The sequence below is a fragment of the Accipiter gentilis genome, chromosome Z (assembly GCF_929443795.1).
Source record: "Accipiter gentilis chromosome Z, bAccGen1.1, whole genome shotgun sequence".
Taxonomy (NCBI): domain Eukaryota; kingdom Metazoa; phylum Chordata; class Aves; order Accipitriformes; family Accipitridae; genus Astur; species Astur gentilis.
Genome location: NC_064919.1, coordinates 65,137,322 through 65,152,741, shown reverse-complemented (window position 1 = coordinate 65,152,741; position 15,420 = coordinate 65,137,322). Strand labels below are relative to the sequence as shown.

General features: G+C 37.1%; 1 protein-coding gene across 3 annotated transcripts in view; it reads left to right on the top strand.

The window, feature by feature from the left end:
• The window catches only part of CWC27 (CWC27 spliceosome associated cyclophilin), a 121,133-nt gene that overhangs the window by 10,137 nt on the left and 95,576 nt on the right, over nucleotides 1–15,420 (top strand). For all 3 annotated transcript variants that reach the window (XM_049795373.1, XM_049795374.1, XM_049795375.1), the window contains exons 9-10: nucleotides 4,218–4,251; nucleotides 8,189–8,364. In XM_049795373.1, the coding sequence (XP_049651330.1) occupies nucleotides 4,218–4,251; nucleotides 8,189–8,364 (210 nt within the window). The remainder of the gene's footprint in view (nucleotides 1–4,217; nucleotides 4,252–8,188; nucleotides 8,365–15,420) is intronic.

The window sequence follows — 15,420 nt, the reverse complement described above, 5'->3', positions numbered from 1 at the left end:
CAGGGGGCTGTCAGAGTTTGATGTGATTCACCTGTGTAGTAATCCTTAATAGAGCTCTTGTCAAAATACTTATTCAATCTCTTGTAATATTGTTTATATTCACACCCTTCTGTCTGCTGTAGGAAGAAGTACCTCCCCTTTTTGTTCTGAACCTGGCTGCCACTGGCATCATTTGATAAATTCTAACTCTTACACTGGAAGAGACAGTGAGCAGTCAGTCCCTTTATACCTCTCTTTACTACAATCCCTTCTTAAGCCATCTCTTTTCTAGCCTAAACTTTTAAAGCCTACTCAACTTTTCCTCACAGAGAAGTTGTTCTGTACCTGTGGTTATTCTTGTTGCTTCTCCCAACCCTGGTTCTGTTCTAAAATATCTTTTATTTTTTTCCCCCCAAATCTAAACAACATATTAAAAATGAGGTGAATCATAAATCTGTAAGCATGCATAAAGATAGTCTCTGGTTTTGTCTCTATTTAATACTTAATACCTGATTTGCTTTTTTAATGACTGTTGAGTATTGAGCTGAGACAATTCCATGACAATGTATCAACTACAAGAATTTGCTTACCATAGAATCATAGAATGGTTTGGGTTGGAAGGGACCTTTAAAGGTCATCTAGTCCAAACCCCCTGTAATGAGCACAAATATCAGCTAGATCAGGTTGCTGAGAGCCCTGTCCAACCTGAACTTGGGTGTTTCCAGGCATGGGGCATCTACCACCTCTCTGGGCAACCTGTTCCAGTGTTTCACCACCCTCACTGTAAAAATTTTTTTCCTCATATCCAATCTGAATCTACACTCTTTTAGTTTAAAACCATTATCCCTTGTCCTATCGCTACAGGCCCTACTAAATAGTCTGTCCCCATCCTTCTTATAAGACCCCTTTTAGTACTGAAAGGCCGCAATAAGGTCTCCCTGGAGCCTTCTCTTCTCCAGGCTGAACAACCACAACTCTCTCAGCCTGTCCTCACAGGAGAGGTGTTCCAGCCCTCTGATCATGTTTGTGGCCCTCCTCTGGACCTGCTCCAACAGGTCCATGTCCTTCCTGTACTGAGGACTCCAGAGCTGGATGCAGTACTCCAGGTTGGGTCTTACCAAAGTGGAGCAGAGGGGCAGAATCACCTCCCTCGAGCTGCTGGTCACGCTTTTTTTGTTGCAGCCCAGGATATGGTTGGCTTTTTGGGCTACAAGCGCACATTGCCAGCTCACGTCCAGCTTTTCATCCACCAGCACCTCCAAGTCTTTTTACACAGGGCTGCTCTCAATCTCTTCATCCCCCAGCCTGTATTGATACCAGGGGTTGCCCTGACCCAGGTGCAGGACCTTGCACTTGGTCTTGTTGAACCATTTGAGGTTCTCATGGGTCCACTTCTCCACCTTACCCAGGACATTCTCTGACTCTGGATGTCATTCTGTCTGTCCCTCAGGCATGTCTACTGAACCACTCAGCTTGGTGTCAGCTGCAAATTTGCAGAGGGTACACTCAATCCCACTGTCCATGTTATTTATAAAGATACTAAACGGTACTGGTCCCAGTACAGACTGCTGAGAGACACATGATGGTTAATGATGGTCAGCTGAGAGCTCCTTGTTCTGAATGTAGGACTCTCTCCTTATGTGCATAGCTTTCCTTTATTTGCTTCAGATTGCACGTATCGTTTTATTGTCTCATCATTCAGGTCCTTCTGCAATTCTTCAGTGTGCTCTTGGCTTTACTGTCCTGAGTAACTTAGCAGTATCAAAAAACTCAGTGACCTGGCTCTTCGCCTGCTTTGTTACTGAGCTCACCGAACAACTTAAGCCCCAACACAGACTACTGTGCATATACACTAGTGATCTTCCTCCATTACAAGAAGTGATTGCTTCTGACTTTTGTTTCCTGTCTTTTAACCATCTATTCATTCCTGCATGGACTTTCCCATCACCCAGGACTACTTAGTTTCCTTAAAAACCTTTTGTTAGAGATTCTATGTGACTCCAAATATATCAGAGAGATCATCCATGACTACATGTAGCCCCTTTAAAACACTCCCAGATGTTGGTAAGGCAGTTCCCTTTATAGCCATGTCAAAATTCCAGGTAGGTCATTTTACCTCTTACTGTGGCTTCTACTTGTTCAGGACTGACATCAGAATTAGAGACCTGGATGCATTTTGAATATTTTCTTTAATACTTGTAGATGTGTTTGTTGTAATTATAATCTTCTATTAAGGAATACTTCCACATGGAGTTTTCTGGATTAATTTTTTAAACTGAATTGATGTTGTTGATTCTGACAAATTTACAGTCTCTTTGACCTTGATTGCATACCTCAAAGCCTTGACTTTGGGAACTCCTTCAATATTCCTTGCTTTGTTTCTCTAACATAACTTCTTTTTTAGATTGTGGGATGTAAAAATTTTCAAGGGTCTTTATTATTAGTTAGTGACAATTAACAATGGATATGTTAGCCTTATTATAGTCAAATAGATTGATTTTTTAATACACTAAACTGTAGCTTTCTAACAACTGAAAATTTTTATGTTAATCTTAGTTATCAGTATAGTGCATGTCGAACATTCCTATATAAAGAAGACTTTGCAAAATATACACTATTTGCAATGAAAAGCTAGAAATTGTTTGATATATGAGATCAAAAATGTCCATCTTAAGTGAGTTTTGTTCATTTTTTTTCTTTTAACTGTATACATGTCGCGAGATGGAGTGGTTTGGACTGCCTAAAGAATCATCTTCATGGGTATTAGCAAAAATGATTTAATAGGAATTTATAAAAGCATGACTTCACAGAATTCGAGTACAAGGTTCACTCCATTAGTTAAAGCATGGGTGAAATGTATAAAGGAAAATTAAGTTAGAATCAAACTAAGATTATGTATACAGAGACCGAAGACACAGTAGGGTAAAAGAGAAACGTACAAAGGAAGATCAAGTTAGATTTGATTCCTTGTGAGCTCAGGAGTGTAAAAAGGTAGGGGAGACCCTCCTGTTGAGTCACAAGGTTCAGAGAAGACCCCCTTGCTTTCTAAACTCCTGCGGAGTCTAGGTGCAGCTGGATCAACTCCTAGTCCCAGACTTGGGCAACAGTTTATGTCTAAAGGGATTATGAGTATAATAGCAGCCTGAGATTCATTCGCAGTTTAATAAAATTCATGGCAGTGACTTATGTATAGGTTAATCTACCTGCTATAGAATATTCAAGTTGGTACACGCACACATGCACAAAGACACTAAGAGATATGCATAAGAAACTAAAAGAGGTATACCTGTTAAAAATTTTCCTTGAGTTCAGTGAAAATATTCATGTCACATGCTTCGGCATCTTTCTCAACAGTCAAAGGGTTGAGCCTCAAGGAGCGAAGGGTATCAGCCCAGGTCCTGTCAGCTTTTGGCGACAGACCTCCGATTTTGCAAGCTGAAGAGTTTGTGAGCTCTGAGAGGTGTCCCACTAAGAGGGAGATGCTGGTCGCAGCCCGCTGTGGTCCAGGAGAGCTCAGAGGGTCTCACCTAGTACTGCTGTTTATAGGTTTGTGAGATGATTGGCTTTAGCCATCGGCAAATTACTGGGATTCCAGTAGCACTGGTACCATTTCACATGAGCTGCGATTCAGATAAGGAAGTCTTCAAGGCTGTTAGGGAATGACTTAAGATTTAGAGATAGGATGTTCCAAGGCTGTCAGAAGAGGACTGAGATAATGTTCCAAGGCTGTCAGGAAATGACAAATAATGCCTACTCCTGTCCCCAGCCTCTGCCAGGCAACAGTAGTCCTTGGTACAGTCAGTGCAGCTCCCTGCAAGAGTTCTGGTACATTCAAGGGATGCTTAACTGCCCAACTCTTTACACTTATGCTAAGGCCTAGCGAGACTCCCTGAATTCATAGATGGGCCCAGAGAGGGAAAGAGGTGCACCACCATTAGTGTTTTGTCTGGATAGTTCAAGATATGATTAGAATTTATCTATTGTATGAAAGTCTGTGGTTTTATCCTGTGTTTTTAAACATTTCTAATTAGAAAGGATTATGACAGTCAAATGATAGAAAATACTATTAATTGATACTTTTAAGATGAATGTGAGTATGATATATAAATGACTAGGTTGACTAAAATTTCAAGTAGCTAACCAAAGAAATTTTTTTATTTAAGACCTAAGTTTTTTAAACAGTATTTTAAATGTCTTCTGATACTTCAAAGTAGTTATGATTATTTTTCTTCTTTTAGTGAAGCAGCAAGTGAAGAAAGGGATTTGAGTGAGGTAAGTAACTTTTTTTTACAAATAAGTCTCTGGTTTTTACTGTGTATGAATCAGATTTTCTTAGGAGAGCAAATGCTACTTTAGAGGTTTTTGAAAACTAGCTCAAGTTAGATTTCAAGAAAAAGGCTGGATGCCCTTTCAGAGCTCTAAGGTTTGGCCATTGTGAACATTCACAGTAGGGTGGAATTACTGCTGCATACTACCTACTGCATTTTATAAAAACTGCTTACCAGATATTTTGGTCAGTAGATTAGGTATTTGGGAGGTTATGTACCACAGAGTGGCAAACCATTAATAAAAGCCTGGAAATTGCTGCTACAAGTTTAAGTTTGTCATAAATAATGGTATAACTCCAATGTCTGAGGGGAAATCTGTATATGATTGAGAGTCCCGTTGGCAAGATTTATTCATGGAAACAAAATTCCAGTGAACATTTATCAGTTAAATTGTATTGATGAAGACTGACACCTATGAATGACAGAAAATCCGTATAACCAAGCAATAAATTCAACCAAACATGTATGCTATTTTAATTACAAGGAGATTGTCATACGTGGTGCAGAGTAAGGTTGCTAGCTGAAGAAAGTCTTTGCCTCCAGCCATAGGTCATGGGGGTATCCCTCTGAGTTGCTGTTGAGACAAGGATGTAATATTTAACTAGGAATATAATCTCCCATTCCTCAAAGTGAATCCTGAAAAGTACTGTTTTCCATACCTATCTACCATGCCACAGGTACTGCATGGTTAGTTGATGCACTGTGGAAGTGAAGGAAAGACACAATTTATGCCATTCCTGTGCCTAAAAAAAGAAAATTCTGCTTCCACCCTGTTTCCTGTTGTTTTTTCCACAAAGCATAGTATAAGTTCATGTTCTTGGACTCTTCTCCATTGTAATTCATGCTGTGCAGAAGCATTTAAGTGTTAAAAGGGTTCTGAGAATGGTATTTAATTAATAATTCTTCAGATATTCAAATAACCCGTTGTTAAGTGAACTGGATTCAGGGACTATAGAACAGGGACATGTTAGGTATATTCATTTAAATTTTTTTTTTTCAGCCTAGTTAATATGAATGCTGTTATAATAATGTAATGATGTAGGAAATCAGGGGGCTTTATTTCCTCCTTCAGGTGGTCTCCTTAGATTTCATTTCATGGAAAGATCTTACCTAGAATCTAGCATTTCAGGAAGTTACCTGGGCCTTGTAAAGTGGTACTAGTATTTTATCATCTCTCTTGGATTTATTTCAGTTAACACATCACAGGATCACTTTCGCATTTACACGGCTGCAACATGTCAGTGGTTTTATAGCCACCCTATGAGCAAGTAATTCTTCCAAATCTCCCTACCTCCCCCAAATAACAAGTCCCTAGCGTGTAAGAGAAACTCTTGTTATTATTCCCTGAGTCTCTGATGTTGCTGTTCATGCTATTAAATATCATCTTGTTTCTCTTACTGCAGTTCTCAAGGTCATAGATTTCATGCTTTGAGAGTCATCCTTTGTATTAACAATACCTCATCGCTATTTGTTAAACACCTTTTTTGTGGCTAAGTCATTAATGAAAACTTTATATGAAATGTGTTCACAAGACTGATTATTTTTTTTTTCCCCACCAGTGACATTTCTCCATTTCCCCTTTCTGCATAACTTGTTTTTCTCTCCCTATTTTTCAGTTTGTTACTGAACAGTTTCGTGTAGTACTATGGGTAGATAAACCTTGATATCCACCACCCAATTCAATAATCTTCTCAGACGGCTAAATCGTATTACATACAGTAGCCATTAGTCATTCTGACATGAAATTTGTCATTACATTTTTATTTCCAGAGCAAAGAGAAGAATAGGGCAATTCCACCCAGCTAACAACAAAAACTAGTACAGCTTCCAGGCAGGCATTTTTGCATTTCTGTGTCACTAGGGGAACACCATCATCCAACTGAACATCTGCTTCCCTCCTGAGTTGTCATGTAGCCTGCTCTGGGTGGAAATGTGTTAAATGTTTTAATTGGTAATGAGACTTTAGAAAAACAAGAGTTTAAAAGATAGGAGGTCAGATGGTGTTAATGAAATAGGAGGGACTGAAAGAGAAGACTGGGCAGGAGAAAAGAGTAGAGTTGCAGGAGGGAAGGGGTTGAGGAGGAAGGTTATATCCTATTTTGTCAGTGTTTTTCTAGAAGAAAACTGGTGAAATCCTGTGCAGAGTGAAGGGAATGGAAGGTTTGGAAAGTAGAGGATTCAGCTGAGTTGGACAAGTTGAACTATTTTTTCACTCCCATTTTAAAATACCATCCATGGAACCCCCCTCCTGTTACTCAGATTTCTGTAATTTTTAATTAGCTTACTAAGCAATTGTGATTTATCTAGAGTTGTCCACTTTTATTCTAGAAATTCTCCTATCCACCTCTCTGTGTTTGAGTGAAATGCTCTTACCTAAGCCCTAGCCAAATCTCCACCAGGAGTCTGTCTTTATCCTTGACTGTGAAACACCTTGAGCACAGCCCTGTCATGTTCCTTTTCTGGATTCTGTCCCCTGCCATCGAGTTCAGTTGTCATCCCATCTCCCTGACAATTTATCGAGTAAGCAAATCCTTCAGAAAGTTTCATTATCTCAGTCAAATAACTTTCTGGGAAATTAAGTGAAATGCTGATACTGTTCCACTCTTCTCTTTCCCCTATTTAAAAAGAACAGACAAAACCTGCATAACAACCTTTCAGTTATTTCATTGACAAAATACTCAGCTATTTTACAGTGCTGAATATTCACAGATTTTGTTTTTTATTTCTGACTGGTCTTCTCTTGTGTAAATCTAAAATATAGGCAGGGTAGTCTCAAGATTCCTAAACAGTGAATCAAATACAACATCTGAAATCCAGCTCTTGATTTTTCTTTTCTGTTCCCAAAATTGTGCTTCTTGCTGCTTTTATTTTTCTCCCCTCTCCCCCTCCATGTTTATGGACATAGTCTTCATGCTCCTCTTCCTCTTACCTGTCAATCACAGCCAGGACATGTATATTGTCTTTAGAACGTTCCTCTCCAAGTGCTGACATCCTGGCAGTCTTCTGGATACAGTACAGTCCTCTGGAATACCATTTCTAAGTCTCTCCTTCCTCTCTGTGTGGTTAAAATTACAATCATGTAGCATCTTATGCTTTATCTTTAGCTACTTAGTGTCACTGCAAAATAAATATAAAAAGATGTGCCATACAGTGTTTGAGCTGGCATCCTTCTATTAAGATTCATGCAGGCTTCCTTCTTCATGGAAGGAGGTAGTCAAGCTTAGATCCCTTGGTCTAGTCAGGCTTCTTCATTACTGAGAGGAATGACTTACTTCTCCCTCCAAATGTCTCTGAACCAAGATGGTTTATCCCCTTTCGGCTTCCTCTGCTAGGCCTGGAAACATAGTACCTATGTAGCAAGTTGGGATGATTGATTCCACAGGTTTTCACAGCCTCTTCTGATTGATGTGGTATTTGTAAATTCTGTCATGGGGACTGATGAGCAAACCTCTTCCATCTCATCATGACTGTGGTACAGCCCTGTGGCAGGAAGTTTTTAATAAGATTTGTTTTTCTTTTAGTGGGAAATGAAGGAAATGTATAATGTATTGCCTTGATGAAAGTTTGGATTCATGAACAGTGACCAGACTAATACCACATTGCTATGAGGTCTTCTGCAGACCCTGTAAGGGTTTACAATCTAGAATAGACTGTTAGGTTTTTAAGCTGTACAAAAATTATCATATTTCTAATTTTTTGTTCCCTCTGTAGCAAATAAGGAGATATTTGTTTGAAAAGTTTGCTTTGAAATGAAGTGGTTTTTTTGTTTGTTTTTTTTTGTAAGGGTTTATCTTTGTAAGAAAACATTTCCATATTCAACATTGTGTAGTAAAAAAAAAAAAAAGCTAAAGGAGAAGTTTTATCATTTTAAATCAATAAAGGAGGAAGAAGAACATGATGAAGACGCTGATAGTGTAGAAGGTGAAGCTGCTAGCAATGAGAGATTTCAAATAAAAGAACGTATTGCCAAGAAGTTGAAAAATGATACAAATGAAAATGCTAAACAGCAACTTCAAGAGGAAGAAACTAAGACAGGAAAGAAAACAACTAGTCGCAGGTAAGTATTGTGCCTTTTTTTTTTTTTTTTCTTTTAATTTCCTTCAGCTTGTTTATAGTTAGGTTTTCTGCTCAATTCCAGTTTTGCAGTTACTACATTGCTAGGTTAGTATTACATGAAAATTATTCCCCCCCTGCCTGCCTCCAACTGTGGAAGATGAAAGTTAATTTACATTTTGTTACGTTGAGCAGTTATTGATACCTTGTATGGGAGTTTTATTTTTCCCTGTGAGTTATAAATGAAGAGTATTTATATGTATTTATCATGCTTTACTTTGTCTTTCTACACAGTTGTAAGATTGAGTTTTATAGCTTCTTTATCTGTGATAACACACGGTGGTCATCCAACACTGAGAATTACAGGAAGTAAAGGCTTCCTAGTCATCCATTAAAGTCTGGTTTAACAGCATAGTCATTCTTGTAGTGTACCAGTTTTTCAACACTGCAATTGATACCTCAGAGAGTTGGAATATGTCTGTATTTAGTAGCATAACACTGTATTCAAATTATTAAACTAGCTCTAGACAAATTATTATGTTTCTGTAGCAGTATTCAGCGCTTTACAGACATAAAATGTAGGTTTCAGTCATGTAATATAGTTGTGCCAGCCTTCATGAACATCTGTACTGATTAGTGCTGAATTTTCAATGAGTTAATTTGTTACTCATTTGTGAGTAACCTTGTGTCTTGGCGGTCTTTCTTCCAGAGCTGGCTTGGGAATTTCTGCCTGATGACATTTATATTGCATAAAAATATTTGTCATGTATGCAAGTGATGTGTAGTGGACCTGATGGCAAACTTACTAGGAATTATTGTCCAGTATTTCAATAAACATGGGCTGCAGAAGTTACTGAACAATGAAGTCTTCACAGTTTTATAGTTCAATATGAAAATTTACTTATTCAGTGAAACTTGTAGGGGGTTAGGAGGAGGAAGCATCAAAAAAGTAATTTAGATTTTGTACTTCATCTGTCAAATCTTGCAGAAACATTCTACTGAAGTGATTTCCTGACTGCAGAAAGAAGTAGTGCCTGGTTTTCAGTACTCTGCCATCAGTGATTGATTAATCCTGCACCTTACTAATGTTTGCGGTATTACCCATAATATTCCCTAATACAGAATAAGTATAAGCTTCTCAGGGTCAATGAACTGTTCTTGATAATGGAGATTGGACACTTACAGTGCTAGATGAATGTATCGGGCAGTAGAGGCAAGGATTCAGAAATTTAAAAGTTCATCAAGAAAAGGTTTTTCTGAAAATGTACCTTCAAGTACATGGCAGCCAAATAACATCTTTAGAATAGCAAAAGATGTTGGATTCTGTATGTACTTACTACCTACCTGTCTGTCCACAACCTCTCTACCAATCTGTTCAACTGTCTGCTGGGTTTTACAGGGATGGCTGCTAGAAAGAAATTTTCTTAAGGTAGCATTAAGTGAACACAAAGCTAGACCATATACTTGGGAAGGAGATAGTCTATATATATGCCCAAGCTTGCATTTTATCACATTTTCAGACATTGTGTAGGCATCCTATAAGCTGCTGGCTCTGCATGTGGATGGTCAATGTGCTGTGTTTCTGGTTATTGCACTCTTTCAGGGCAGTAGCAGTCATCTCACTGCCAAATAGGTTATCCTAACTCAAAAGAGGGTTTTATTGGATGCATTTTTAGCAGTTGGGAGCCTTAGCCTTGGGAGACACTGCTTAGTCCAAGTAACATCAATTTCTAGACTTAACTGTTTCACAAATAATTGTCTGGCATCCTCTGGCATGAAAATCAAGGGCATGGGTATTGTTTGTTATAAATAAGGTGTTAATAACTTTGAGGTCTGATGAGATAGTAAGATAAACATCATCAAGTTTCATTGTCTAGAATAATGATCTTTTTTTGTAAGTGTACTGGAGAAGATTGATAATATTCTCATGGGACTTCATCACCCACTGGAGTCCAAGTGTGTGTGGATCAGAGCAGACAGAGATGTGGGAGGTGCAAATACCAAACAAAAAGTAGGATCCACCATACATAGCTTGAAGGGTAATTTCTGCTAACATATCAGAGGGCCAAGAAACATTCGATTTCTATCAGAATTGTTAATTTCATCAGATTTTTAAATGTGCTAATAGAATAATTGAACTTCCAGAAGTATTTTTTCAGAGTACTGTCTTTTAACATGAATGAGTTTTTCTACAGATCTGTGTTCATTTGTATCAGTCCTGTTTCTTTTAATACCAATCCATTTGTGAAGTCAGAAGTTTGCACATCCATTTCAGAGAAACAATATGGAAACAATAGACATCTTTTCAAATTCATGGTACTCAGATCCAATACCACTTCTAAATGCAAACATACTTGGAGTGCTGAAATACTGAAGTTAATTTTAGTCATTTCAGTATGCATTTGAGCCTTTTGTATATGTTTTAAAAAATAATTTGAGACACTTTCCAATTGTGTATTAGACAGGAAACCTCGGGAAAAAGAATTTCCCACTCATTCTGGCAAGTTGTTAGAGATATTCCACAAGTCTGTTGTTTTTTATTAGAAGTCTTAAACCTAAACTTCAAAGTATAGAACAGCTGTTTACATGAAGGAGTATATACAGATAGAAGAAGTGTTTGCCATCATTACAATAGTAATCAAATCTATCAGCATTATATCGAGTTTGTAAAATGGCAGTGGTTTGAGGTGATCATCTGAAGGCTTCAGAGTAAACAGTCCTAGTTTGGTAATTGAAAGTACTGTTTTTACATTTGTTTTCTCCCTGTAGATGGAGCTCGGCTGCTACATGTTACTGGTTACCAGCTTTTAAAAATCTTCACTGCTTCTTGGTTGCCAGACTAGCAGTGTGCGAGTAGCGTACAGTTGACTGTACAGTCAACAATTTCAGTTGTGTCCATATAATGGATGGGCTATTAGATAGAAATATGAAATAGGTGTCTAGAATAGCTAAACTACTGAGGAGGAAAAGCTGACTTTTCTTTTGAGTAGTTAGCATCACTTGAATTTAAGTTTGTATTTTCTGTTGTATATTTTTCTCCTCATAATCATATGAATTGCAGTTGCTCGCTAAGTAATCACATTTCTTTTGGTTTATAAGCCATCGCTGACTACCCTAAGGAGATGAATAGCAATAGTTGTAATTAATAGTGACTATATTGCCACTCCTTTGCATTCCTGGTTTTTCTTACATGCATGTTGCTTATCATGGGTTAAATAAATCATCTCATGAAGCTTTAGACATCTACTGTGTGTATATATAAGAAATTACTTGCTTCATCCTCAAAGCAGGAGTCTATAACACTTTTTAAGATGTAATTCCTCTGACTTCTTTTTCTCCATTTGTTAGAAGGCAAGATGGAATAACTAGTTTACTGACATATATCTGCACTTCGTCAAAGAACTTGCATCCACACTGTCATTTTGTCATTTAGGCACAATGGTAATAAAAATAGTTAATAATGCCAGGCAGACATGCTCAAGTTCATGCTAAGTCCATTTCAGACCATGCAGTAAAAATTGCATATAGTTAAGATGCCATAACATTTTCTTAGCATCTGAATAAACATTGACACACTGAGCATGCAAGATTGCTTTCCTAAAGTGCTGTCAGAGTGCTGTGATGTAGAACAGCCAAAGGTGATTTTATCTGTGATCTCATGGGAGTCTTTTCAAAGACCTTTAAATCAAAACTTCTTTTTTTCTTTGCAACTGTTATAAATGAAGAATTGGATATTTTTTGTTCATAAATTAATAATAATATATGGTAGAATATTTTGTTCTAAATGCATTTACTGTTCACTTGTTACCTTGTGCTTATAATGCAGGCATTATAATGAAAAGAAAGAAAAATAATTTTGGAGACTCACATCATTCTACAGTGGAAGAATGCTTGTCATTCTTGTAATTGTTGAAAATCTGTAACTTCTTTGTTGTTTCTAACAGTTATGTTTCTGTGCATCTGTGGAATGCATTCAAGGGGGCTGAGACTGATGTCTCATAAGTCTGCTGTCTATAATATATCTTCATTACAAGGTGGCTGATGTCATTGCAAGGCTGCTGTCTGTAATCTTTGAAACACTGTGGAAATCCTCTCACTGGAGGATGTTGGAGAAGTTGCACCCATTTTCAAGAAAAGCAATCATCATAGGGATGATTCAGTTAGCCCCACTTTGGTCTGCAGCACACTGCAGTATGCTCTATTTTCTCTTACTTCAACTACTTAAATTCTAATTGAGTCCTTTTCATCTTTTTGATAAACTGTACCCATTGAGTTCTTTCAGTGTTTCACACTAAGACATTTTTCCAGTCCTCAAATCACTTTATGGCTTTTTTTGTTCCTTCTCCAATTTTGCAACATTCCTTAAAGAACTTTGATCAGTAATCTCTTGCTATCCTTACTAGTGCTATATACAGAGAGCAACTTTTTTTCTTACTGCCACCTCCTGTTCATTCACACAGTGTCCACATCAACTCTTCTTACCAATATTCCATTGAGATTGCTTATCTTGCTAGGGCTTTCCAGATTGTTTTCAGTCATCACTCTCCAAGAACTAGTTTCCCACTAGTTTTTGTACACTTATTCTGGTTTTTACTTCCTAAATTTTGGCAACTAGTTGTCCTTGGCTTTTGTTTTATTTAGCAAGCCCAAGTTGCCCAGCAATCCTGGTAGGAGAATTTGCTACTGTCGCAGTCTGTGTGATTCACTAGTAGTGGATTTATTTCCTGGCAGTAGTTAATGTCTCATTGGCAACTATTTTAAGCAATAACTTTGTAACCTAACTCTTACTTAATGAAGATGTTCTTTTAGCTTGTTTTGTGTTGCTGATTTTTTTTTTAAGGACTTCCTTGAAAGTACTAGGAAGCAAGATTTTCCCTGATTTCATATAGTAAGAGGGGTCATTTGCATTGACTCTAGAATTAGCCAAGTTAGCAATCAGTCAGGAACTCATGTTGAATTCTAAGAAACTCTCTGACAGCATTACGTCAGAATCGATACACAACTCTGAAACATTTTTGGTTTTGACTAGTATGCTTTTTCCCTGGGAAAGTTTCATTGGATTCTAGCTTGACTGAAGTACTTTTTTGTGTATATGTAATCCAGTACCAGATTTTTTTTAAAAAGAGACGTTGGCAATGAAATCCATGTAAAATTCATTCAACTGTTGAGATGAACACAAGTAAACCGATTAGTTTTCATTTTTGGATATGTAATGAAACTAACTGCTTTAGCTGCAGCTCATTATAATAGAGACAAACCTATTGCCCTTTTGTCATGACCTCTTAACTTTGGATCCACAAGTCTTTGCTGAAGTCCATAAAGTGCCAGGTTTTAGAATAATGGAAAACATCTGTTAGGTGTTAAAAGAATAAAAGAAAAAAAAAAAAACAACAAAACCAACCACAAACAAACTGTCAAGTGGAACCAAACAGAGATTGAAATCTATCACTAGATATACTGTACTGCTACAAAGATTATTGCATGAGATTGCCTTAACATTTGCAGTCTTACCTGCTCTTGTTTTTTTTTCATATTATGGTACCTTGAGATCTTTGTTACTATGCTGCCTACATTTTGAATTTAATTTTCTTAGAACTTTTGAATTCTTACATATTTACACATGTTAAGATTAATGCTTGTGTTTCATCCAACAGTGGAAGCTTAATTGTAAATACTTTTATTCAAAATCATTCATTCTGTACTTCAAAAAAGACATGTTCGCTCTGTGATTATGTTCCATTTGTATGGGTATTCTTTTAAAACTAGGAACCATTGACAGTTATAAACCAGCAAACCAGCTTATGTTGTTTCATTTTAATTTCCTTGAAGTGGGCCATTTTGTGCTCCACTGTAGTGTGTCCAAACCTATTTTAAAAAATTTAGTAGATTAAACTGAGACATTCCAATTTTATGCAAAAGTAGCTATTTAATCATGTACTGAAATAGAGCAATTGCTAAGTGAGTAGTGACATGGAATTAGACTTTTTTCTATCTCTACTTTGCTAGATACAGGAGTATATTCGAAGTACATTGTCTTGATTTGAGAGCAGAGTGTGTAATGATGATTATATAACACATGACAAAGTTAGATATCTATCTGTGTAACATGGTGCTATAAAAAGGCAGCTATAGAGTTACAACACTTTTTGTTTGACTTCATTGTGTTCTATATAGCCTATATTTCAATAGGATGGTAACTAGAGATCTGTAGTCTTTTCTTGTGGCAGGGGGAGAAAGTATTTTATGACCAAAAACCCCCCAATTTTCCTTCTGAATACTAATTTGTTCTTTAGTGCTTCCTTGTATTAAGATATTCTATGCTATACTTTGCAAAACTACATTAAACATAAAACTTCCACTGAATAGTGTCTAGCATTCATCACCCTGCCCTCTGAGCTCTGATTTTTAGGGGTAGTGTAATCACCATAACATTTTGGAAATTTTGTTGGGTATTTAGCTAGAGTTTACCATCAGCATTCCCAGAGCTCCATCTGTTAGAGTACTATATGTTGTATATTCAAATATAGTCTAATATATAAAATATTTTAATATATAATATTAGAGTGGAAGCTAGATACTGAGAGGCCACCTGTACATTCTTGACCTCATAGCTCTTGTGACTTGCAAGAGAATGAAAAGTGTTATGGGAGAATCCTATATACTGAAATTTTTGCATATAGAAGTCAAAGAATTCATGTGTTATCTTCTGTAATCTCACCTCCTTTTTTGCAGTTTTGTCCCATAATATGCTGACGGAAAGGTCTGAAATTATTGTTTGGATACTTCCTAAGGAAGTTATTTTGCTCTTCAAAACTGCCCCACCACTTTTCTCAAGTAGGATGCAGCACCTATTTCATAATCCATAATATTCTAACCAATATTTCTGGAAAAGTGCAAAAGATCATATAATGCTGAACTTCAAGGGAGCGTGTAAGCAGCAAATCTTTCCTACTAGTTTCCTGTTTCAGTGCAGAATAGCAAAAAGTTCTCTTAAATCCTAACCTTTAGTGGCTTTTGTTACACTGAACATACTTAGGACTGTTCTAAATATTCTACTGGT